The sequence below is a fragment of the Dama dama genome, chromosome 20 (assembly GCF_033118175.1).
Source record: "Dama dama isolate Ldn47 chromosome 20, ASM3311817v1, whole genome shotgun sequence".
NCBI classification, from domain to species: domain Eukaryota; kingdom Metazoa; phylum Chordata; class Mammalia; order Artiodactyla; family Cervidae; genus Dama; species Dama dama.
Genome location: NC_083700.1, coordinates 106,487,272 through 106,511,789, shown reverse-complemented (window position 1 = coordinate 106,511,789; position 24,518 = coordinate 106,487,272). Strand labels below are relative to the sequence as shown.

The window sequence follows — 24,518 nt, the reverse complement described above, 5'->3', positions numbered from 1 at the left end:
CACAAAATGCTGAAGCCAAATAAAAGACTCAAGAAGGAAGGAGAGGCACAGTGTCAGATGCTGCAGTGAAGAAAGAATTGAAAATTATCCTTTGAATTTTGACATAAAAAGTGTTTTAAGTGACATGGTGAGGTCAGAAGTGGATTGACTGAATTCAGGCGTGAGCTGTGAGAAAGTGGAGGTAGGTGCTTCCCAGCCCGCAGGTAGAGCTCAGTAGATGCACTTAAGTTGAGACGGTGACATCTTCCAGGGTAGGCAGGGTCTCTTTCATATCTCTGGTCTCAGCGCCCAGTACTCGACCTGGAAGAGAGGGTGGCGTCAGTGAGTTCAGTGACTAGGGACGGAGAAAGGCTTCGCGGAGGCAGTCGCTTTGCAGCCGAGGCTTGAAGGATGAGGGTGATTGGGAGGAGAGGTGGGAGGCAGGGCCCCTGGGTGATGGGGCTCTCGGAGTGTGTGAGGGTGGCCTGGGAATGAGGTGGAAATGTGCGCGTGGCTCTGTGCGAATGGGGGGAGGTTGTGTGTAGGCTTGGAGAAACATGTTTGGGGAAAAGACAAGGCCGGAGGCTGCTGCCGGGTGGGGGTGGGGGGTGTGTTGTCCTCCCGCCCCGCCCCACTTACGCCACTGCGCGGTTCCGCGGCGCCTTTACCGGAGCCCTCCCGCCGGGCTGCATGGCGATGGGTGACCGCCAGGGGCCGCTGCCTCCGGTCCCCGGTGCCCCCGCCCCTCTCCATTGGCCTTTGTTGCCGTCGGAGCGCCCCGTTTGACTCGTTCCCGTCCGCCCCCTGGGCCTGGCGGTCGCGCCTGCGCACTGGCAGCTGGCCGGGCGCTCGCAGGGGGAGCTGCTGCAGGCTCCGCGGCGGCGGCGGCAACGGAGGCTGCGGGGGCGGCGGCGCGAGCGGCCGGGCTTGGGGGGGCAGCCGAGCCCGGCCCGGGAGCCCAGGCAGCTAAAGTGCGGGGTACCTAGGCCCCTCACGCTGGACTCCACAGTCTCCGGGCCGCCTGACCTCCGCACGGGTATATGGGATGGAAGCGGGACCCTCGGGAGCAGGTAAGGGCCCCCAGGAGCGGGGACGGTGCATGCTCCAAGGACTAGGGGACTCTCGCGTGAAGAGCAGGGTTTCTGAGTGAGGAGGGGTTTCCTGAGTGGGGAACGGGGCTCTTCTGAGATGGGGGGCCCAGTTTGAAGGGGGCTGTGTGCAGTTCCGGGGGAAACCTTGCGAAGGGAGGTCTGAGACGGGGGCCATTTATCAAAGGAGCCTCTATGCACTCGTGGAGGTGGGAAGTGCTTTGGGAGAAGGGCCTGAAAGCACAGGAGGACTCCCGGACGTACCGGGAGGCCTAGGGAGAGGCCCGGCAGGTGGCAGGGGGCGGGCTCCAGGTGTCCAGGAGAGGGGGGTCGACACAAATGGGCCCAGAGCTGCCGCATGCCCTGGGCGGGGGCCCAGCCGGTATGGGTTGGGCTGGGATGATGTCTTTTGGGAGAAGGCGCCAGAGCTGGGCTGTGAGCTCCGCCCCAGCCGGGCCTGACGCGGGGGCGAGGGTCAGGGGGCAGTGGGTGGGGATCCAGCCCTGGGATTCCCCCCCTTAAGTCTGGGGAGCTGGAGTGGAGGCGCCGGAGCATGCGCGGAGGTGGCAGCTGGAAGGGGCTGCCCGAAGTGGTGGGGGCGTGGCCGCCCGAACCCCCCCTACCCCTAATCCCGCCAGGTTGACTTGGTAAAAGGAGCGCGCTGATGGGGGGTAGTCTCTCTTAGGTTATGTTGGCAGGACACAAATGGAAATGGGTCCCTTCCCCATCTTGGGGGTCTTTCGCTTGTCTCTGAAACCTTCAGTCTCAATTTGCCAAGAATAGGTTGAGGGAAATGGACAAGTTTCTTATTCTGCCACTAGGATGAGGAAAAAAGACTGGGATGGGAGCAATGTTTTGGGTTAGGGACAGGTCCTACTTGAAGACAGGCCTTAGAGAATGTATTGGTTGCTGAGGGACCAAGGCCAGGACCAGGTTTCCGTAGAAGGGATTGTTTGCCTGGTTTGCATGTTTCTGGTTCAATAGTGAGCAGAGTTGGGATCTTTTAATCCAAGCATAATGACCTCTCTATTGAATGTTTCCTGAGTTGACAGCCTAATCTTTATATGCTTTTATGTTTTTATGGTTGCTGTCCCCTACTGGGTATCTTTTCTTTTTGCTCTCTCTATTCCCCAGAAACTGTCAGAGCCATGTTATTAGACCCAGCGTTGTCAGGCTAGCCTTTTGTCATATATAAGTTGTTTGGGGTAGGGGGAAGTTTATAGCCTTCACCATAGTGTGTCCCAGGTGATAGCCTTAACTTCTCCTTATTCACAGTCAGGAGAAAAAGGAGATTAGAGGGGAAACTGAGGCAAGGCTGTCCCAAGAAGGCCAGAGTCCCTGGATGGGGTGAGGGTGGTGGCACCTCCTGTGTCCTAGGTGTCTTATCTTTTTGGTGACTGGAGCAGTCTGGACCTGGGAATCTTTTAGATCTTGTCTCACTACTTCCATTTGATCTAGAGGGGAGAATAGAATTTCCATTTGGGACGTGAATTTTATTTCATTTGGGACGTGAATTTCATTTCTGGTTGAAGCAAGCATCTTTGTCTTTTATACCAGATCTGATACCCTTAAGGAAATAACTCCTGCCAACTCGTTCGAGTCATTCATTCAGTGATCTTTAAGTACTTAGTGATTACTTTCACCAAGATGAAAACAACCTTGTGAAGGCTGTATAAGCCTTAAGGTGGAATTCAGGGGGCAACTGACTTCAGGAAACTATTAATACTTCCTTTTCCCCTTAGGCCTCCCTCTCCCTTCCATGAACTCGCTTGGTTTTCTGGGCTAGAGACTACTTGCAACAACCCCTGCAGCTAGAGCAGTAGGACACAGAAGTCCAGACGGATTGCTGGGAACTGGCGCCCATAGCAAACTGCTTATGCTTTTATTCTGATGAATTCCTAGTGGTCTCGAGAGTGATGAAAAAATTGACTTTTTGTTTTTGGTTGTTGTTACAATAAATAAGCTTCTAGGGAAGGAACTGGTATCTGGAGTTGGCTGTAGCCTAATGGGGCAGCCTTTACCTCATCAAAGGGTGTAATTGAAATTCATTCTGGAAGCTGTGAGCAGAGGGATCCCATAACTGCCTCCTTCCTAGGCTAGGAGTATTTTCTTGGAGGTTGGAGGACACAGTACACAAAGCAGTGTATTGTTTCTGGCTTCACTGGGCTCAAGGCCAGATGTGCCTTCTGTGCTTAGGTGTGTTTCAAGCACATATACTGGACTGGGAGCTCCTAGAGGGTGGAGTTGGTGTCTGATTATCTGTGGAACCAACTAATGTCTAGGCCTTGACACAAGTACATCTTTATTTTTTGAATTGAGTCACATTCCATTGTGAACATAAATGGTTAAGTACATTGTATGGTTATCTAATAATTTGTGTGTACTTGGTGTGTGGATAAATTCTTTTTGGAGAGATTGGCCTCTTCCTCTTTGCTTACTGGACAGCTAACCCAGCCTTGAGTTTGTCTTTTGAATGGGCAGCCTTGCTTATTGGTGGGTGTGTGGGCTTCAGAACTGCGGGGAAGGGGTCTCTGAGCCAGGCCTTTCGCCTCTTCCTTTTCCTTCTCAGGGCTGGTTGGGGATGGGGGAGGGGGAGTGTCCTTTTCATAGCCCCTCCCTCCTTGCTTTTGTCTGCAGAGAACGGCCCCGCCCCCTTCCCCCAAGGCCCAAGCTTTGTCCTCTGTGCTGGGGCCCTCATCTGCATCACAAAGTGGCCGTCTGTCCCTGTCTGGGTCTGAAGGGAAGTGTCTCCCTTTCTCAGACTAAAAGCTGGGGGCAGGGTGGGGTTGGGGGAACTTTGTACTGCCGTAAGACTTGTAGGAGGATGGGGTGGGAGAGAGGTTCTCTCTTCATCCTGCCTTCCCTAGTTTGGGTATGAAGGGGAGGGTGGGGGCCTCCCTGTTTTCCCAGAGCCTCCTAGGAATGGAGGGTGACTAAGGCTAAGTCTGGTGTGTAGTCCTATTTCTGAGGACAGGAGACTCAGGCTGGAGTGTCTGTCCCATCCCCCATCATTTCTACCCAGCCCCTAGCTCTAGGGGATGTCTTTCTCCCAAGACTCCGAACAATTATTCAGCCTGGGAAGGCTAAGGAGGTGAATTGAATGTAAGAACTTGAGGAGGGGAAGGGTTTCTCTTACCAGCTACTTCCTCTAGGGTCTTGTTTGTTCTGTGCTGGATTTATAATTGTTTCTGAGCAGTTTGCAGGTGTGTGTGCGTGCGTGTGCGCTTGTGCTTGTGTGTTCTTTGTGGTATGTCTACGGATCTGTTTGTTAATTTGTGTCTTATCTGTGTGTTGAACACCTCCTGTATGCCAGACACTGGAGATTCAGCAGTGACCAAGGCAGATACATACAGTCTTTGTATCTTTGAAGGACTCACAATCTAGGTTGGTGAGGGGTATGTTTATGAAGGTAAACTGTCCAGTTCTAAGTATGTGTTTGGATGTGTATGTCTGACTATGGCTTGTATATAATTTCTGTCAAGCTCTTTCTACAGTAGGTGGCCAGGTGCTAGTAGTTAAGCTTTTACTTCCCCAGATAGCGGAGTTCTGAAGGCCTTTTCTCCCCAGGCTGGGCCTCCATTTCCCTGTCTGCGTTTCCCTGTAGGGTAAGCTTGACAGGTGGTTAGAAGGAGACACTGCAGCTTAGCTCTGGGAAGCAGGCCCCTCCCTTGAAGGGTTCTGACCTCTTCCTGACCCCCCCAGCAGAGTATATGCCCCATCCCCCCAGCCTGGCTAACTATGAAAGCAGATCTCTGATAATGGGAGGTTCTCGGCTGTTTTATCCCTCTCTCCTCCCAACTGGGCTGGTCCTCTATTGGCCAGGACAATAGTAGATATGGACAAAGGGTTCTCTTAGGCAGTTTTCCTTTTGTCTTCCCTTTCCCCTCAAGCTAGAAAATAAAACCCGGGGCAGCAATCAGGCTGGTGGCAATAGAGGAGAAAGTAGTGGGAGTTGGCCCAGCCCTAGCCCTTTCCCAGGGGCCTCCGCTGTCTTAAAATTGATCCCTACTGCAACTTTTGGGGCCCTCTGCGTGGAAGGAGGTGTGGGCCTGGAGAGAATGTTGTATTCTTCTTCCCAGAGCCAGTAATCTCATCTTCTCCAGCAGGATAATCAGTGCCCCTCCTTCCTGAGTCCTCTCCTCTAGCCTGCTCTTGCCTTAGTCGCCTGTGTTTAGGCTACCTTCATTCCCTAGATTTTTCTTCTTTTGAACTTTTGCTTCATTCTCTCCCAACTTGCAGCCTTACTTCCTGCCTAGGCTGTCAGCTCTAACCTGTCTTGCCCCAGCCCCTATTCCAGCCTTTCCTCCTTCCCAATTCAAGCATTTTTCTGCTGTGACCTCCAGTTCTAGCCCCTTTAGCAGCTCCCTGTTTCATCCTCTCTCCTTTCCTTGGTCTCCAGAATCTGTCCTGTTAGCCTTTTCTCTTTTTCTCAGCCATTCTGTCGCCTTAATCTTTTCCCAGACAGTGGCCCTCGTCCTTGCTTGTTGCCCTGCCCCACCCCTTTCCCTGGCACTTGGCCTTCTTTAGGTCTTCCTCCTGCTTGCAGTTGGAGGAGCTTTAAGGTGATGCTTTTTTTGTGTGTTCAGGATGGTGATGAGTGAAGTGAGCATCTAGCTGACAGATAGTAGGGTCTGCTGGATACCTGGTGGAGGCAGATGTCTCAATCTAATAGAGGAAAGAAAGAGCCAAATTTAGTCCCTTTATTTAACATTAATAGGAAGTTATTACATACTCACTTGATGAATTTAAGATAGATAACAAGGGTAATTTTCCTCACTGGACAGAGTTTTTTAAAAAATGAGCCTGGGTTTCAACCAGTGGAAGTCCTCATTTAGGTTGGGTAGGCAGGAAAGAGGCTCCCCCTACACTCTGCTGCTCTCATTCTAGGAGTCCTTGTGCCCTCTCTGATCAGAGTGGTAAGGAGATTACCAGACTTTACCCTCACCATGCTCTCTGTCTTGTAGCTGCAGGCGCCTACCTGCCCCCCCTGCAGCAAGTGTTCCAGGCACCTCGCCGGCCTGGCATTGGCACTGTGGGGAAACCAATCAAGCTCCTGGCCAATTACTTTGAAGTGGACATCCCTAAGATTGACGTCTATCACTACGAAGTGGATATCAAGCCAGATAAGTGTCCTCGCAGAGTCAACCGGTAAGTGATGCACATTTAAGCCACTAAGTCCAGTAGTCCTTATTTTCCTGAGTTTCACATCCTTAAAAGAATCCAGAGAGGTAAAAGAAAAACTCGTTGAAGGTGATATCACCAAATTCAAGAACATTTTTGAGGAAAGATTCTAACTTAAGGTAAATGTTGAAGTAGATCACTGGATTTGGCTATTTGGAGACTGTTGATACCTTTTGCCACAGCTGTTCTAGTGGAGCAGTTGGGCTAGTAATCTAAGAGTAAGGTAAGGAATAGGAACTTCCCTGGTGGCTCAGATGGTAAGAGTGAGTTAAGGAAAAAGTGGAAGGTGATGTGGTAGGGATAGTGAGAGCAGATAGCTTTTTTCTAGATAAGTTGACAGTGAAGCATGGGAGAGAAGGAGTCTGTTGGCTTGAGAAGATTATAGGGCTCAAGCCTGCTGCATTTCATTATTTGTTGAAATTAATAAATGAAAAATTTTTAAGAATGAGACGTGGATATGTTTATAAACCAAGGAGCTAGTGTAGAAGTTAATGGTATGGGACAGAGAGGAAAGGAATGAGTGGGATGTTCTGGCTAAGGCAGGAGGACATACAAGATACACAGTTTGAGGATTTAGCCTTAGAAGAAGTAGTAGTTCTTAAAATTAATTTATTTTGTTATTATTTGACAACTATTCATGAACAGTATAAAAAAAGTTTTTAATATTACAGAAAGAGTAACAGTGAAAAATGTCTCCTATTACCCTGACCTCCAGTCCCCTAGTCCCTTTCCCCAGATGCATTCGTTATTACCCTTCAGTACACTTCCAGATATTTTTCTATACATATACAAGCATATTTGTATACAAACATTTTAAAACACATGGAATACAGAATCATATATCTTGCTCTGCACCTTGCTTTTTCCACTGAGCAATGTATTTTGGAAAGTGATACATATCAGTACCTACAGATGCCTCATTCTTTATTATAAGATATTTAATAATAATCTATTCAGAAACATTTAGGCAAGTCTAAACTTTTGCTACAAAAATGAAACTCTGTAGAATATTAATAGAGATACATTTTTGCTCTCAAGTATGAATGTATCTGTAGGATAAAGTCCTAGGACTAGAATTGCTGGCACAGTACATTTACAATTTTGAGGTAGTGTCAGTTTTTTTTTTTCTTTTTTTAAGGTAAGTTGTACCAATTTATATCTTACGGTGTCCCCCCGTATCTGCACCAATTCAGTATATTGGACTTTTTTTAATCACTGGCATTCTGGTAAGCAGAGAATTATATCTTGGTCTGATTTTAAATTATATTTCTGTAATGAGTGATGTTGAACATATTTTCAGATACTTAAAAATTTATACATAGAAGGGATATTTCAAGTGTGAGAGGAAAGAAAAAGGAAAAGCTTGTATATATAAATATGTTTGTTTATATGTCTGGAAACTTGAGGGTGGCCTTGGCTTCTACACTGTACTCTTTTCAAAATTTTTGAAGATGCTTTTTGATCTGAGGTAGGAATGGGTTCTGTTGTTACAGGGGTAGTGGAGAAGGTTGGACACAATCTATGAGGATGGAGGTGATCAGAGTTAAAGAGATTGCTGGGCAGCACTGAGGCCTAATTGACAGTGAAAGCAAGTGTTTACGGTTGGATTCCAATGTATATTTTCTGTCTTTTTATCCAGTAGTATTCAAGATGTTTGATTTTGAAAGTGAAGAGGTCAGATGGGTTGGGATTTTGAAGGATAGATGGATACTCTGGAATCTAAATAGCAGAGGACAGGAAGTGAAATCAAGAAAGAGATAATAATGGAGAGAAAACAGGATGGTAGAACTAAAGGCTTCAGAGAGATGGAAGAGATGAGGTTCTTCTTCCACACTTTATTCCTATTCCAATTCAGGCTTCTTCCTTTACCTTTTTTGATTATCATCTTGGGGATTGGAGCAGCCTGGATTTTTGTTCCTGATTCTGGATAGACCCTGAGATTAAGCTCTTTCCCCCTCAGCCTCCTCCTCTGTTCAGGAGGCGCTCACAATCACTCTTTTGGGTCCTTTGGAGCCTTGGTGATCCGAGGACCAAAAATACCGCCTGACAGCACGTTAGAGATGTAGAGTATCAGACTTAGCTCTAAATCTACTGAATCAGAATCTGCATTTTATATCTCCAGGTGATTCGTATGAAGCTTGAGAAGCACTGTTATAGAGATTAGTAGCTGGTAGGACAGAATTAGTAGCTGGTAGGTAGATGGGACATTGCCTGGACTTTAAATTACTTCCAGGAGCTAGAAATAGTAGTCTTTCAGCTTCCTCTGGCCTTTCCCATTCTCCACAGGGAAGTGGTGGAATACATGGTCCAGCATTTCAAGCCTCAGATCTTTGGTGATCGCAAGCCCGTGTATGATGGAAAGAAGAACATTTACACTGTCACAGCACTGCCCATTGGCAATGAACGGGTATGGTTGGGAGTCATGCTGGATCTGTGTCAAGGGTCTAGGGAGGGACAGAGGTCACGTAAGCCTATTTGGAGTCTGGTGTCCGGAGAGCCCTTTCATTGTTTGTGCTGAGAAAGTGTGTTTTAGGTTGAGGGATGGGTAGGTGCTTATGTTTATTTAGTCTACTGTATGTCTGTATGTCCCAAACAGACTTAAGATTAGACTTAAAACAGACCTAAAGGACTTCCTACTAAGTGTGGTTGAGAGGGACAGAGAGATACAGTGAGCCAAGGTGGCTGGAGACAGGGGCTGGAGTTACTCAGAAGTCTTCATTGTGACTCCTTATCAGCCTAAGAAGCAGATTCTTGGCAAATCTTAGGGGTTAGGGACAGTAGGGGCAGGGCAAGGAACATTGAATTGTGGGAAAGCATTGGAAATCTTTCACTCCTTTCTCTTTCCTGTAGGTTGACTTTGAGGTGACAATCCCTGGGGAAGGGAAGGATCGAATCTTCAAGGTCTCCATCAAGTGGCTGGCCATTGTGAGCTGGCGCATGCTGCATGAAGCCTTGGTCAGTGGCCAGATCCCTGTTCCCCTGGAGTCTGTGCAAGCCCTGGATGTAGCCATGAGGCACCTGGCATCCATGAGGTACTTGGGGTAGTTAATATCTGGGCTACTAGTGGTGGCAGAAGTGTATGGGAGGAGGAGGGAAATGAGCATATATTTTAAGGTCCCACATTATGCCTTTCAAATAAAAAATTCTTTGAAACCCTACTGTATGCCAGGCAAGTGTGCATATACATTTAGGTGGTACAAAGCTTTAGCCCTGTCCCTTTTAGTTATTTTTGGACCGCACCCCATCTGTCTCTGCAGGGCAGAAAAAGGGTAGAGTCTTGTACAAGGTCAGTCACACAGCTAGTAAACGATGAGAGCTGGAATTAAAGCCCTGGTGTCCTGCCTTCCAGGCCAGGGCTCCTCCGTGCCCAGGATGCCTCACAGGGTGGGGGCCTGTGCCCGAGGGACCAGTTCTCTGCCTGTCCCTGCCAGGTACACCCCTGTGGGCCGCTCCTTCTTCTCACCGCCTGAGGGCTACTACCACCCGCTGGGGGGTGGGCGCGAGGTCTGGTTCGGCTTTCACCAGTCTGTGCGCCCTGCCATGTGGAAGATGATGCTCAACATTGACGGTGAGTGGGGAGAGCTATGGAGCCAGGGGCACCCTGCGTCCAGTGACCACACTCCCAGCCTCATCCCTCCCAGCTCTGTAACCACACTCCTAGTCTGATCCCTGCAGCCCTGGGAGCCCTCCCCCATCCCTGTACCCTATGAGGAAGAGGGTGTGAAGAGCAGTGCCTCCCTTGGTTCTGGAAGACAGAATCTGAGTTGAGCTGTACCTCCCCTGTCCCCACAGTCTCAGCCACTGCCTTCTACAAGGCACAGCCAGTGATTGAGTTCATGTGTGAGGTGCTCGACATCAGGAACATAGACGAGCAGCCCAAAGCCCTCACGGACTCTCAGCGTGTGCGCTTCACCAAGGAGATCAAGGGTGAGGACCCAGCCAGGTGGGGAGGGGAATCAGCGCTCCTTTCTCTTTAGTTCTAAAAGGAAATCCCCTTGGGATATATTCAGGCGAGAGGCCAAGCCTGGGCACATGAGCAACCTTTTCCAACTCTGACAAGCAGTGTGTGTATCCCAGGCCTGAAGGTGGAAGTGACCCACTGTGGACAGATGAAGAGGAAATACCGCGTCTGTAATGTTACCCGCCGCCCTGCCAGCCATCAGACGTAAGTTGATGGGGCTGCCAAGCCATACCACTGGTGGAAGAGGGCCGATATTTCAACATACTCCGTTCACACTCTCCATCCCCCCACCTGGCCCTGAGGATGAGCTCTGTTTTTGAAGATAAACTGTAGGAATTTGAAATCCCTCCCCTAACATTCCCAGATCCATTGATAGAGACTCTCCCTATCATTTTACCCTCTTGGTCTCTACCTTTCCTTCTTGGACTTTTCCTGTAGAGCAAGTGTCTTTCCCTGGCTTCTTTCTCAGTTCTATAAATGTTAGAATCTCTCTGCACTTACTCCTGAAAAAGAAAGCTGAGATCTGGGTTAGACCTTGGGGAAAGTTGTCACTGATTTCGTCTAAAATCTTCACTTCAGACTGCTGGACCATGAGTGACTACTGTGTGTCAGACTTCATGCTCAACATTAGAAATAACAGATGAATCAGATATGATCTGACCATTGTGTAACTTGTTTTTCAAATCTCTGGCTTCACTCTTGGGGCCCTGTGTTGCCTCTGCTTTACTGTGAGTGGCAGGAGTGCTCACAGAGGCTGGAAAGGAATGAAGTCAAGTCTGGCCCTGTGCATGGTTATAGGTCTAGAAAGGTGTTATTGAATGCTGGACTATGACACCTCTTTCCCTTCCCCCAAACAGCTTTCCTCTGCAGCTGGAGAGTGGACAGACTGTGGAGTGCACAGTGGCCCAGTATTTCAAGCAGAAATATAACCTGCAGCTCAAGTATCCCCACCTGCCTTGCCTGCAAGTTGGCCAGGAACAAAAGCATACCTACCTGCCCCTAGAGGTGAGGCTGCCAAGTAATGGCCGGGCTGGGGAACAAGCATTGTACCTGCACACGGGTCGTCAGAGGTCTGTTCTTCCATTTATAGTCTCATCATTTTAAGGCTTGGAAAAGTGATGTTCTTAGAGGACATTCTGGGAAACGCAGTCATCGTTCCTAACTGCTGAATTCTTTACTTATCCTCCGTCCTGCTCTCATGGTTTTTCAGGACTGCCAGGCAGAGGCGAAGCTGTATATATTTACTGTTTAATAAGTAATTAGTTCATTCAGGACAGAGATTTCAGATACCTACATGCATATCCTTTATTTATTTATTTATTTATTTTTCATTTTTGTATGGCTTTATTTATAGTTGACATACAATAAACTGCACATTTTAAGTGTACCATTTGATGCGTTTTGACATATGTGTTCATGACGCCATCACTACAATAAAGATAATGAACACTCTAAGATACACTCATGTCCTCTTAATTTCTCTTTCCCTGTCTGGAGCTGGGAATCGTAAATAACCTAAAGATACAAATGTACTTTATTTTACAGATATTGGAGGTGAATGTTACCTGTAATGGGAATCCTATTTCCCTAGTCATCAATGTGTTCCTTTTGAAAAAGTTTTAACCAAGATTTGTCATATTTTTATGCTTCAGCCAATCTTTGAAATTCTGCAGTTAAAGAAAGAATAGTAATGCTCTTTAAGTCATAGAATGCAAATGAAGAACCACTAGTCTGTATTTGGTTTATTATACACTAGCCGTAATGTTTAGGGCTTCCCTGTTGGCAGCCAGAATGTCTACTGAGAACCTGCCTCTGACTGCTTCATTGTCTAGTCCAGTGCTGCTCAAAGTGTGGTCAGCAGACCAAGAGCATAGTTATTACCTGAAAGCTTGTTTGAAATGCAGAATCTCAGGTTCCACCTAGATTTGCTTTATCAGTATCTCTTTTTACAGAATCCAAAGATTCTGTCAAATGTGAACGTTTATGTTGAAGAAGCACTAGCCTAGATTACTGTCTTATTCTGTTCTAGCAGTAGGAGTCAGGTATCTGGGACCTAAGCCTTCTGTGAGCTTTTGGGATTTCAGAACTAACCAGAGGAAATTAGGCTAAAGGGAGAAAGAAGAGATCCCCAAACCCAAGAACTCTGACATAGTTAATAGCTGCTGATGCATAGAAAATGAGATGAGGACAGCATGTTCTCTGAGACGTAAGCAGAAGTCTTTAGGGGCAGTTCCAGTTAAGTAGATAGGCTTTAGGTAATATCTGTTGCAAGCTGAGATCTGTTAGCAAATTGATATGATTTCTGTTTAAACAATAATTTCCATGGTGAATAACTTATATGATGACATATTTTGATTTTTACTGTTGCTTGTTCACTTAACATATATTTAATGCGCTCCTACTCAAGTCATATACTCCTAGGTGCCAGGAAGGCAACAAGAGAGGCAGGGTCCTTGCTGTCATGGAGCTTAAAATCTAGAAGGTGGAGGTAGACAAATAAGATAGTTTCAGATGGTGGTAAGTGTCATGAGGTTAAGGGAATGGTCATAAAGTGGAGGGGTTTGGAGATTCACTTTAGTTTCTGTGGTCAGGGAAGGCTTCTTTTAGGAGACATTTGAGCTGAGTTCCAAATTATGAGATAGAACCAATCTTTTAACAACCTGAAGGAAGAACCTTTCAGGCATGAGTTTAATAGCAAGTAGGTAGGCAGCAGAGAGCTTGGATATTCTTGAGAGAGACGGAAGGACACAGTGACTGGCATGGAGTTAATGAGGAGAAAAGTAGGAGATGATTTTGGAGAGAGGTACAGGGTCAAATCATATAGGCTATTGTAGGTGATATATTTTTTTCAGAATAGCTTTATTGAGACATAATTCACATCCCATAAAGTTTGCCCTCTTAAAATGTGCAATTCAATGGTTTTTAGTGTATTCACAGAATTGCATAACCATTACCATTGTGTGATTCTAAAGCATTTTCATCATCCCCCAAAGCAAGACCACACCCCTTAAATAGTCACTTATCATTCCTTCTATCCTCTGCACTAGCCCCTACTAATCTCTAATCTGCTTCTGTCTGTATGGATTTGTCTATTCTGGACACCTCATAAAAGTGAAATTATATAATATATGGCCTTTTTATTTTTATTTTTTTTTAATATATGGCCTTTTTAAACTGGCCAATTTCACTTAGCATAATGTCTTCAAAGTTCATATATGTTGTAGTGTATGTCACAACTCCCTTTTTAAGGCTGAATAATATTTCCATGTATGTATATAACACATTTTGTTTATCCATTCATTTATTGATGGATACTTGGGTTGCTTTCACCTTCTAGCTATTGTGAATAATGCTGCTCTGAAGATAGATGTACAAATATTTGTTCCAGTCCCTGCTTTCGTTTCTTTTGAGTACATACCCAGAAGTGGAATTACTGGATCATATGGTAATTCTGTGTTTAGTTTTTTGAGGACTCACCATACTGGTTTCCACATAGGTGTACCATTTTACATTCCCACCAGCAGTGCACAAGGGATCCAGTTTCTCCACATCTCTGCTTTTTTTCCCTAGTGTTGATTCTGTAATTGAAATTATCTGCACCTTTAAATTGCCTTCAAGAGAGCAACCTCACAAATTTTAACAATTCTGGGTTTTCATTAAGTAAATTGACTAATGTGTATTCTTTGAAATAGAGAGTTTAAGGGTAGGTGACCTTGTCCTGGTTTTCCCTACCCTTGTTACCATGAACTCTGGAAATTAGGCAGAGAATCAGTACTTAAGAGTGTTGGCCCTGTGGAAGCAAGTTTTACATTTCATTTCATCTCAGTCCTCACAACAGCTTCAAGACACAGCTAGTGTTTTTTCCTGTGACTAAAATTAAAGAAGCAGAGTCTTAGAGTGGTTAAGAGTCCTGCCCAAGGTAACATCATCTAGAATTGGCAAAGCTGGACTTCAAACTCAAGTTTTCCAAACCTGTTGTTTCTCTCTCCTCTGCCAAAAGACTTCCTGTTCACGGCTTCCTGAATATTGTATATATTCAGGAAGCATAGAATGAAAATCTTATATATCACTAGAAAGTCTGTTCTGGTCTCCATTGTGTTCTCTTAGGCCCAGTACAGAGGAACCATGTGGTAAGATGTTCCTCATACCAGCAGAGGACACTGTCAGTCAACAGAGACAGTGATTTCTGTAGTCCAAGGGCTCAGCGATCAAATGTATACTGGGGCTTTAGAACTAACCAGGTCTAGTTCTCCTGGTGTGTTGCGGGATGGAACAGCCTGCTGCCTGCTACCATTGGACAGCTGCCTACTATCTAAGAATCCAGTTTGTGTATATTGAGTTTTCTTAGTATTCAAAGAAGTTCTAGGTTGGGTCCTTTGGTAAATAATAATTTATGTTACAACTCACTAAGTGTTTGGGGATGGCAACCCACTTCAGTATTGTTGCCTGGAGAATCCCATTTACAGAGGAGCCTGGCAGGCTACAGTCCATGGGCTTGCAAAAGTCGTACACGACTTGGTGACTAAACCACCACCACTAAGTGTTTACTATGTTCAGAACTGTACTTGATTCTTTAAGTGCTTTATTTTATTTAGTATCCAAACAATTGTTACTGTTCTCTGTATTTAACATATGAGCCCTGAACCCAGATCTGGCTCTGGATCCTAAGCCCTTAATCACAAAGTGGCTATATAGACTTTTGTAATGCACATGAATGTTTTCTAACTTACCTGTCTGTGAACAAGAGATTTTGTAGTTCATTTCCAGGACTGGCAGCTAGGGCCTTTCTGTGGGGCTCTGGATACAGGGTAGACTCTACTCAAGCCAGCGCTACCTGTTCTTCTCGTTTCCTTAGGTCTGTAACATTGTGGCTGGGCAGCGCTGCATTAAGAAGCTGACTGACAACCAGACTTCAACCATGATAAAGGCTACAGCTAGATCGGCCCCAGACAGACAAGAGGAGATTAGCCGCCTGGTCAGTGAGGATGCAGAGAAACGTATGCTTGGTTGCTCAGTCATGGAAGCCCCTGGTAGCAAGTAGATGCTTTTCTGACTTGGCAGGACTCCTAGGAAAACAAGTCTGGATTGGTTTCCTGGGACTGCTCTTGCTTCTTGACCCTGTAGCTGCTTTGCTTCCTATCTCTTTTTTTTTCTCCTGTATTACTTCCCTGTGTTATCTGCTTCCACTTACCTCATCTTCCACTTTCTCCCCCTTTCTAGGGGTATTCCTTACCAGCCTCAGCTGCTTTTCAGGGCTTTCTGCTTGGGACCCGGAGGGTGAGCAGGATTGCCAAGCTACTGCTCTCCTGAGATTCCCCTTCTTTTGTCTTGCAGATGAAGAATGCCAGCTACAACCTAGATCCGTACATCCAGGAATTTGGGATCAAGGTGAAGGATGACATGACGGAGGTGACGGGACGAGTGCTGCCGGCGCCCATCTTGCAGTACGGCGGCCGGGTGAGCAGGGTCAGGGCCAGACAACGTCTCTGGGGCTTACGGGAGGAGGTTGGGTTGTTACAGCCAGTGGCTTTTGCTCCCCTACCCACCTGGCTTTATTGAGGCTCACCTGGGCGCCCCCTCTGCCTATCCCCAGAACCGGGCCATTGCCACACCCAATCAGGGTGTCTGGGACATGCGGGGGAAACAGTTCTACAATGGCATTGAGATCAAAGTCTGGGCCATCGCCTGCTTCGCACCCCAAAAACAGTGTCGAGAAGAAGTGCTCAAGTAAGGAGGCTGAGTGTATGGGTGGGAAGGTGGGAAGGACCCTGGAGCTGCCTAAGTTCCTCTACTCCCGAGGGGCCAAGATTTGCTCTGTAGTGTGTTTTTCCTGACTTTTGACTCTGCCCCTTGTGCTATCTGGCTTAAACTTCTCCCTGCTTCTTTTCTGTTCCTCTGTGGTCAGGAGTCTTGGTAAGGAGCCATATCTGTGTCGGAGATGATCATTTTAGGACATGAACCTCCTAAGGGAGACCTGAGTTGTTTTATTGTTACCATATTTAACATGGGTAGTAAATAGTAGTAGTGATGACTATAATATTTATGCTGACATTGTACCTAATTTTGTGTTCTCTTATTTCATCTTTACAGTGAGTAGTGGTGGTATTTCCATTTTCAGGAGACTGAGGCTCAAAGAGGTTACGTAACTTGTGCAAGGTTTGCATTATCAAGAAAGTGTCAAATTGGGGGCAGATCAGATCTGACGTTTCAGAGCTTATATTCCTAATTAGAAATAAAAGTTTAGCTGGTACTCTAAGCTGTCCTTTCCTATGGACAGAATTTGTTCAATTGGGGCCAAGTGACCTGAGTTAGGTGAACATGAGTTGTAGGGGCCTCTGAGCCACCTGTGGCTGAGTAGCTGAGAGTAGATGACAGCAACAGAGAAAGTGATATAGCCAAGCGGCTTAAAGGAATCGGTTAGGGGAATAATGGTCTTGAATGAGTGAGTGAATAAGTGAAGAGATCACGGACTCTCCCCCTGCAGTCTTATTTTTCAAATACCACAAAATTTACCCATTAGAAGTATGCAGTTCAGTTCCTGCTGTCCTTTGAAGTGCCGGCTCTTTGTTTTCTGTGGATCTGGAGTAAGGTCAGTGCATTCTGGAACTGAGAAAGAATCAGTGGAGCTGACCACTTTGGGCAGTGATGAGAGTCAGTAGAGATGTGTGCCCTGGTGGGTTCACCTGATCTTGGGATTCTCATAAGAACTGGTCACAGCAGCCCCTGATGAATGTGGAGACTGTGGCCCTCCGTCTCCCCTCACAGGTGCACAGCCACCTCCATCACAATTTTAGTTCTCTTAAATGAGTATCTCTTCTCGCCTCTGCTGAGTTCTCGGGATTTTGGCCCCATTGAGGCCTGCTCTTAGCGTTGGCGGGCTTGGGAGGGCTGATTTCCTAACCAGTGTCAGAAAGGCGCTCAGCTCTGCCTCTGTGTCACCTTGGTGGTGGTTCTGTTCTGGGCGTGTTTCTCACTCTCGTGTCTTCCCCCGTCCTGTTCTTTTGAGAAGCGATTCGTTGTTTGGATATTTTGGGGCACGGAAACTGATAAACCTAGAATCTTTGATTTGGAAGTAGTTTTGATTCATCAGACAACAACCTTCTTGCAGTGATCTCTGGATGCAGGGGGTAATATGTGACTTGTATACCTGGGCCAGTTGCTTGTATGGTCCTGGGCTAAAGATTTAAGATTTGGGAGTTTTCGGCTATGGCGGTGGATGAGATTGTCTATGGAAAATGTGCGTAGTGACAGAGGCTGAAAGTAGAATCCAGAAAAAGGAGAAAGGAAATAGAACAAAGTTCCTACATGTGTATAAAGGAATGGGATCCAGAGCACAGGAAAAGCCATCATTTCCAAGACATGAAGGGAAGAGATGAAGATGGCCATGAAGGTAGAGCAGTTGGTAATTGGGGATGGATAAGGGAGTCTTAGGGTCAACCCTCAGAATTTTTCTTCTGGCTAAAGAGGCCCTGTTACCTCAGCTGTGTCACTTTTAGGGCAAGATTTTAAGACATTCCCCATTAGAGTTCTCTCAACACTTTGAGGCCCCCAGCACTGGACATAATATCCCAAGTGTGATCTGGTAATAGAAGATAGGGAATACCACTTTTCCTTGAAGTAGAGACCCACTTATTAATGGAAGCTAGTTAACACATTGGCTTTTTTAATAGCTATGCTGTAGTTGTATGCATAGCAGAGAAGTGGAAGAAACACTCTTAGTAGTCCTTCAGAGCCCTGGCACTTAGTTACATGAAATGATATTTTTATTTTTAAAAAAAATAATATATTTTTTAATTTTAATGTTATTTGAAAAACTTAAAAAAAATAGAGTAATATGGAGAACGTCCGTGTGTCTGTCATCCAGAGTGTTGGCATGGTTGTTGTATCCTTTTTAAAAAGTGAATAAAATATTTCAGATAAATTTGACAGTCCTTTATATCCTCCGTTCTAGTCCCATTTCTCCTTTCTGATGCAGTCACTTTCTTGAATTACTGTAACCTTTCTATCCAATTTATATATGTTATATACCTATATAAGTGGTTTAAAATTTTACACAACCATGTTGTACTGTATTAATCTCATGGATTTTTTTTTTTAACTGATTGAAAAAAATTATTTTCTCACTGCATAGGTTTTTAAACCCATCTTATTGATATTTGTATGCTATATAATAACATCCCTTAAACAATTGCTTTTATTCTCTGTACGTTGTTGCTTTTAATCTAAATACAGGTTTTTCACGAATTTCTCTCTGCTCCTTTCAGTCATATTTATGTAGCTTGATTTTTTTTTTTAATCTATTGCATGTGTACCCTCTTTTCCAACTTTGTCTTCCTTTCTTAGGGTAAAGCTCTAAAACCAAAAGAAAGAAGCTTGTTTAATTATTTGCTCTCAGGCTTCAAAGAACCCATAGGGGAGGAGGGAGCACATTTTTTCCGAGCATCTCCTGTGCTCTGATCACTGTTGGAAGCTCAGTTGTTTTAATTTTAGCCAAGAGGCCTTCCTCTTGGCCATCTTCCTATTGCTGTAGTCTCAGAACACAGGAACCAGCTGCTTGAGTGGGCCAAGGTGGGAGACTTCGAGAATTTCCACAGGTGGTTTTTCTGGGCTCCCTCAGCTCTCTGTTTATACCATTGAACACTTAGCAAGTCCTACCTTGTTCTACCCAACAATAAATGTGGTTTTTACACTAGATGTGATGATGTCTCATTCCTCTTAGAGTCTATTAGTGCTTGTCATAGTGCTGGGGACCTAAGATGGAGGCGTTTGGTTAGAAGTATTCCAGTGGGACTTACTGCCTCTTTTTTTTTTTTTTTACTTACTGCCTCTTGTTGTGACCATGCTTATGCTGCAGGAACTTCACGGACCAGCTGCGGAAGATTTCCAAGGATGCAGGGATGCCCATCCAGGGCCAGCCTTGCTTCTGCAAATATGCGCAGGGGGCCGACAGTGTGGAGCCCATGTTCCGGCATCTCAAGAACACCTACTCAGGGCTGCAGCTCATTATCGTCATCCTGCCTGGGAAGACGCCAGTGTATGGTACAGTTCTCTTGGAGTAGTGATTACAGTGATAGGACTCTTCTCAGGGTAGCTCCCTGGAAGATCCTAGGCGTGACTCAGTGTGGATTCTTGACCCTAGCCGGAGCTGGTCCTTGCTGTCGGTGTTCCTCCTAGAGGAGAAATATCAACTTATATGAGCCAGTCAGTCACCTCTGCTCCTGTTTACCTGTCACACTCCCTTTCAGTAGCATTTACTGCAGTCCTCTGTGTGCTGGTGTTTATGCGAGGCTAAGCTGAGCCAGATGCAGGGATAGGTCAGTCCAGATTCCTATCCTTAGGAGTACATTGTCTGTCAGGCCACAGGGCAGCACACCCCAGTGGAATCTGTGGTGGTTCTGTTGGTGTTCCATTGCTGGGAATGACTTAGAATTTTTGAGACGTATTCCTTCTGTTTTCCTCTCTTTTAAGAATGGAAATGACTGTATCCATCTCTGCCTTAGTGTTTTTCTCTCACTTTTTTTTTTCCTTCTCCAACTCTCCTCTTCAAATGAAGAGGTGTTTCTCCTCTGATCTTATTCAACCCATGTGTACCCTTTGTTTATCTCATCCTGCTACCTTTGGGACACTTTGACCCTCAAACATCTTTAGAGCACATTACCACAGTCATGCCGTCTCCTTTAGTTTTTTTCTTCCTATTTTCTTGCTTTTCTTCAAGGAAAAAAAAAAAAAAACTTGAAGAAGAGTTGTTAAATGTGTTCTGTACATTTTCTACCTCCACTTCGTCACCAGCCGCCTGCTGCTTAGCTTTTTTCGTTTATCTTACCTCTTCCAGTCTCCTAAACCTCCTCTACAGAGGGTCACCAATGACCTTTCTCCTCTTGACTTCTTGATACTTTCTCCTGTCTCTCCTTAATTGTTTTTGTCATTACCAGGAATGCCTGGCATTTTCCAGAATTCTGTACTCTGTCCTCTTTTTCTTTTCATTCTAGTGAAATTCTCATACATTTCACTTGTTTCAGTCATCAACTATTGTTAGATGTTATCATGTATTATTAAAATCTTCACTCAACACTTGACCTCTCTGCAGTTCCTCTCTTTCTCTGACTTTTCTTCCTTCCACAAGAGTTCATTGGTCACCTACTGTGTATGAAAAGAAACGCTGATAGACACTGAATACATTCGTGGATAAAACAGTTGTGCCCTTTGCTCTTATAAAGTGTGCTGGTGAACTGTCTCTTTGGTAGCTTGTCTTCTCTGTCTACCAGTGAGCCCTTCTCTTTACTTTTCTCTTCTGTGTTGGTATCACAGTTGCTTCTGGGTACCTTTATCCAAACTTTGGGGGCAGTCTGTGTTCTCTTTGCTTACCTCTAATGCTATTTATTTTTATACAATGTTAAGAGGTATTCCCTGTTCGCCACCCATTCTTCTCAATTTAATTCTAACATTTCTTCTTAAGTCTTGTATAGATTATTGGATGAGACTTTTTGTGATGGTACTGTCAAAAAAAAACAAACCTTCATTTGTCCCCATTCACAAAATAGAAGTTTTTTGGGGCCCTGATCTTAGTTTAACCTTTTCAGCTTCTTATTGTACATGTCTTTGCTACATATACCAGAAAGAGCACTTGTTCTGGAATTAGATAGAGCTGGATTTTAATCCTGACTATGCCAGTTTACTGTCTTAGTCAGGTTACCTAACCTTTCTCAGCCTCATTAATTAATAATATAAAAGCATCTAACACAGTGCCTGTGACCTAGTAGATGCTGTCTAAATGTGCATTCCTTATGTGCTTTCCAGTCTCTGGTTTTGCTTAACATCATTTGCCTTTGCCTGGAATCTCTAAATACTTTTTTTGTTTTATTTGCTCTTAGTAGTATCTGTATATTTCCAGTAGGGCAGCATTTTGGTTAGGTTTCATACTGGATAATGCCACCTGTCAAGGAGTAATCCCAATTTCCTCACATGCAAATCATCATCTGTCATTGGTCTCAATGTGATACAGATTAACAGCAAAATAGAAGCAAGCAAGCACAACTTCCAATGCCTGGAAATCAGAAGCTCTTAATTATTTAGTCTTTTTTCCTCCCAAGCAGGTATTTATTGAGAGCCTACCATGTATTGGCCATTTCTTGGTGCTAGGACTTCAGCAGCAAGACAAAGTTGTGCCCTGAGGAGTTTACATTGCAGTCGAGGAGCAAGACGAGAAGTGCTATGAAGAAAGGGTAAAGGTGTAAAGAAAGTAAAGAAAGGATAAGGTGATATAGAAAGAGATGGACTGTGATTTTAAGTTAGAATATCTACTCTTTTTATGCCCCACCTTGCCCTTAAAATTCTCTCTATCCTTCGAATTCTAATTTAAATATACTTATTCCTGGAAGCTTTCTCTTGTCATCCTACCTAGAAGATTTAACTGTTCTCTTTCTGGATTTATCTAGAAATTGCATCAGGTTGCTGATCAGTTAATTGTTCTGAGCATGGAGTGGATCTGATTCTGCTCAAAATCTTCTTCCCTCTGTACATACATACCCAAGGTAGAGCCTTCCACTGACATATGATACTCAGTACGTATCAAAGTTGGTTGATCTCCAATCCACATCTCTTGGGCCTTAAATTGATGTCCCTTGGTTAGAAAATAAGGATGCTTTTTAGGAGAATTGCCTTGAATAATTAGCCATGTTTCTGGTTCCCTCCATAAAGGGAGAATCCAATATTTTTGGCCTCCCTGTGTAGTGCAGTGTGGCATGCTTGGAGAAGTTGGGTGTTACTCAGACAGTTTTCACTACCCTGGGCTCAGTCGTCTTATACCTCTCTCCAGCTTGGTACCTTGATTATGACCTTGGGTTTCTTTCACTTACATGTTCTTTTTTGATTATACCACTTAGGTAATGGGGGCATTTGACTAGGAATTAAGCCTGCACATAGGAGGAGCAGTCAGATTCTTTGAAAGATCCTTCACCGTCCTTCCTGGGAGGCCAAGTGATAGTCAAGACAAGGTCCACATGCATTATAGTTGCCCCAAAAGTATAAAAGGACACTGTCACATTTGCAGTTATAATCTGCTAACATGCCTCATCCTGTCCTTAGTATTTTTAACTCCTTCCTCTCCACTAAATTGACATAATTTTTTAATGTAATTTTTTTTATTGAAGTATAATATACATATAAAGATCTTTTGTGGTTAATTCAGTGAATTCTTACAGAGTGTCACAGCAGGGGTACCTAGTTCTGATAGTAGAACATTACCACAATCCCAGGCTACTGATAACTACAACTTCCCATCAGTGATAACCACTGTTATTTTGGCTTCTAGCACCATAGATTAGTTTTGACTGTCTTTGAACTTTATATGAATGGAGTCATATATCATGTACGTTTTTATGTGTCTGTCTTCTTTCACTCAACATTTTTAGATTTGTCTGTGTTTAGTTTGTTACAGTTTTTCCATTAAATGATTTTAACACAATTTACATGTGTTTATCCATTCTACTGTTAATGGACATAATTGGGTTGTTTCAGGCCTTTACTGTTATAAATAATGCTTCAGTGAACATTCTTGTACATGTCCTTTGGGTATGTGTGCCCATTTCTATCGGGTGTGTGACTAAGAGGGATTGTAAGTGTACAGATGTGCACTCCCATCAGCAGCAAATGAGAGTTCTAGTTACCTACACCCTTCTCAGACTTGGTGTCGTCACATGCATTTTAGCCATTTTTATGGGTGGATGTTAATACTGCATTGTGCTTTTTTATTTCTCTGGTGATTGATGAGGTTGAGTATCTTTTTATATTGGCTGTTTCACTAGCCTCTTTTGACAGGTGCCTGCTCAAGTCTTTCTCTTTTTTTTTATTGGCTTAGGTGTTCTTTATAATTCCTTTATTAAATATTGTGTATACTACACATATCTGTAGCTTGCCTTTTTACTTTCTTAATGGGTTCTTTTGTTGAACAGAAATGTAAAATTTTAATGTAGTCCTGTTTATCAATATTTTTCCTTTATGGCTAGTACTTTCTGAATCCTCTTGAAGAAATCGTAAGGTCACGAAGAGACTAGTCTGTGTTTTCTTTTAAATGTTTTTTTTAACCTTTCACATTTAAAACTAGCTTGTGTTTGCCAGAAACAGCTGTTGCTTTCTCTGTCCCTTGGCAGTGGTTCCTCTTTTGGTGCAAAGCCTAGAATCTCAGCCTCTTGCCCACATCTAGAATCAGCAAATGTACCCAGGGCAAAGCAGCTGTAGCAGATGGCTCACCTCTGTGAGATTCTCTTCCTCTCTGGAGTGTTAGCTCTTCCACTTCTTTTGTCTTAGCACCTCTCTACTGCCTTCAGAAAGATGACTTATGAATTTTTTCATAAATTCCTGAATGGTTTCCCTGATGTTCTCAACACACACTGGTTTCCTTCTGACCATATCTCTTGGAGATAAAAATGATCCCTTAGCTTTTTAAACAGTCTCGAATTTCTCCCATTGAAAATATATCCTACTGTTTATTGATCCCATGTTTCCTCCATGGTATTTATATTACCGAAAACAGTTTTTGCCTCTATCCATGTATTTTTGCCTTGCTGTCACAAAATTCTGGTCCTCATGTTACCTCTTAGCAGCATTTGACTTGGTTGAACACTTGCTCTTTCTTGAAACACTCTCTCTTCCCTGGCATTCATGCTGCAACACTGTCTTGATCTTCCTCCTAGATGTCTGGATTTTTGTCCTTTGCAGATTCATCTTCTTCCTGTTCTGCAAGTATTGTGAGCTCCTCAAGAATCGAGTTTAAGCCCTCTTCTTTCACTCTGTTCTCTTCCTTGTTGATCTCAAGATCATATCTTCAGTTACTACCTGTACCTAAATATGTCATATTTTACATCTCCAATTCAGACTACTCTTGAACTTACAATTGCTGTACTCAGTTGCCTGATTGATATCCTCACTGGGATGACCAAAAAGCACTTCAAACTCAAAATGTTTCAAAAAGAACTTAAGATCTGTCTGTTCTGTTACAAAAGTCTAGAAACTCATAAGTTATCCATAAAAATTACTTTCCCTTACATAGTCTCTTGAATCTGTTTCTCTCCATTCTGACAACTGCCTTCCTAACCTACCCTCATTTCTTTCCTAGGTCGGTCTAATCACCACTTTCTTTCTCTCACACGGCAGTTCCTTTGCTCTCCTTTATAGCTGGTTTGACCTTTCAGTTTCTTCAGTTTATGTTTCTGTCCCCTATTGGAGTGCATTTTGCCTGCTCTTCCGTTGGCCTGGAATGCACTCTTCCATGTTCTCTCTCCCTTGTAAGTTCTTTTCTACCTTTAAATTTC

General features: G+C 44.4%; 1 protein-coding gene across 2 annotated transcripts in view; it reads left to right on the top strand.

Moving 5' to 3' along the window:
- The first annotated feature begins 866 nt into the window (after window positions 1–866).
- AGO1 (argonaute RISC component 1) overlaps window positions 867–24,518 on the top strand; it is a 35,590-nt gene continuing 11,938 nt past the window's right edge. Inside the window, exons 1-12 of one of the 2 annotated variants that reach the window (XM_061122414.1) lie at window positions 867–1,049; window positions 6,032–6,215; window positions 8,535–8,655; window positions 9,099–9,280; window positions 9,680–9,816; window positions 10,041–10,175; window positions 10,326–10,413; window positions 11,067–11,214; window positions 15,065–15,184; window positions 15,544–15,666; window positions 15,803–15,936; window positions 19,064–19,248. In XM_061122414.1, the coding sequence (XP_060978397.1) occupies window positions 1,025–1,049; window positions 6,032–6,215; window positions 8,535–8,655; window positions 9,099–9,280; window positions 9,680–9,816; window positions 10,041–10,175; window positions 10,326–10,413; window positions 11,067–11,214; window positions 15,065–15,184; window positions 15,544–15,666; window positions 15,803–15,936; window positions 19,064–19,248 (1,582 nt within the window). In that variant the 5' untranslated portion in view covers window positions 867–1,024. Of the gene's footprint in view, window positions 1,050–6,031; window positions 6,216–8,534; window positions 8,656–9,098; window positions 9,281–9,679; window positions 9,817–10,040; window positions 10,176–10,325; window positions 10,414–11,066; window positions 11,215–15,064; window positions 15,185–15,543; window positions 15,676–15,802; window positions 15,937–19,063; window positions 19,249–24,518 lie in introns of both variants that reach the window. The other variant, XM_061122413.1, reaches the window with a different exon arrangement.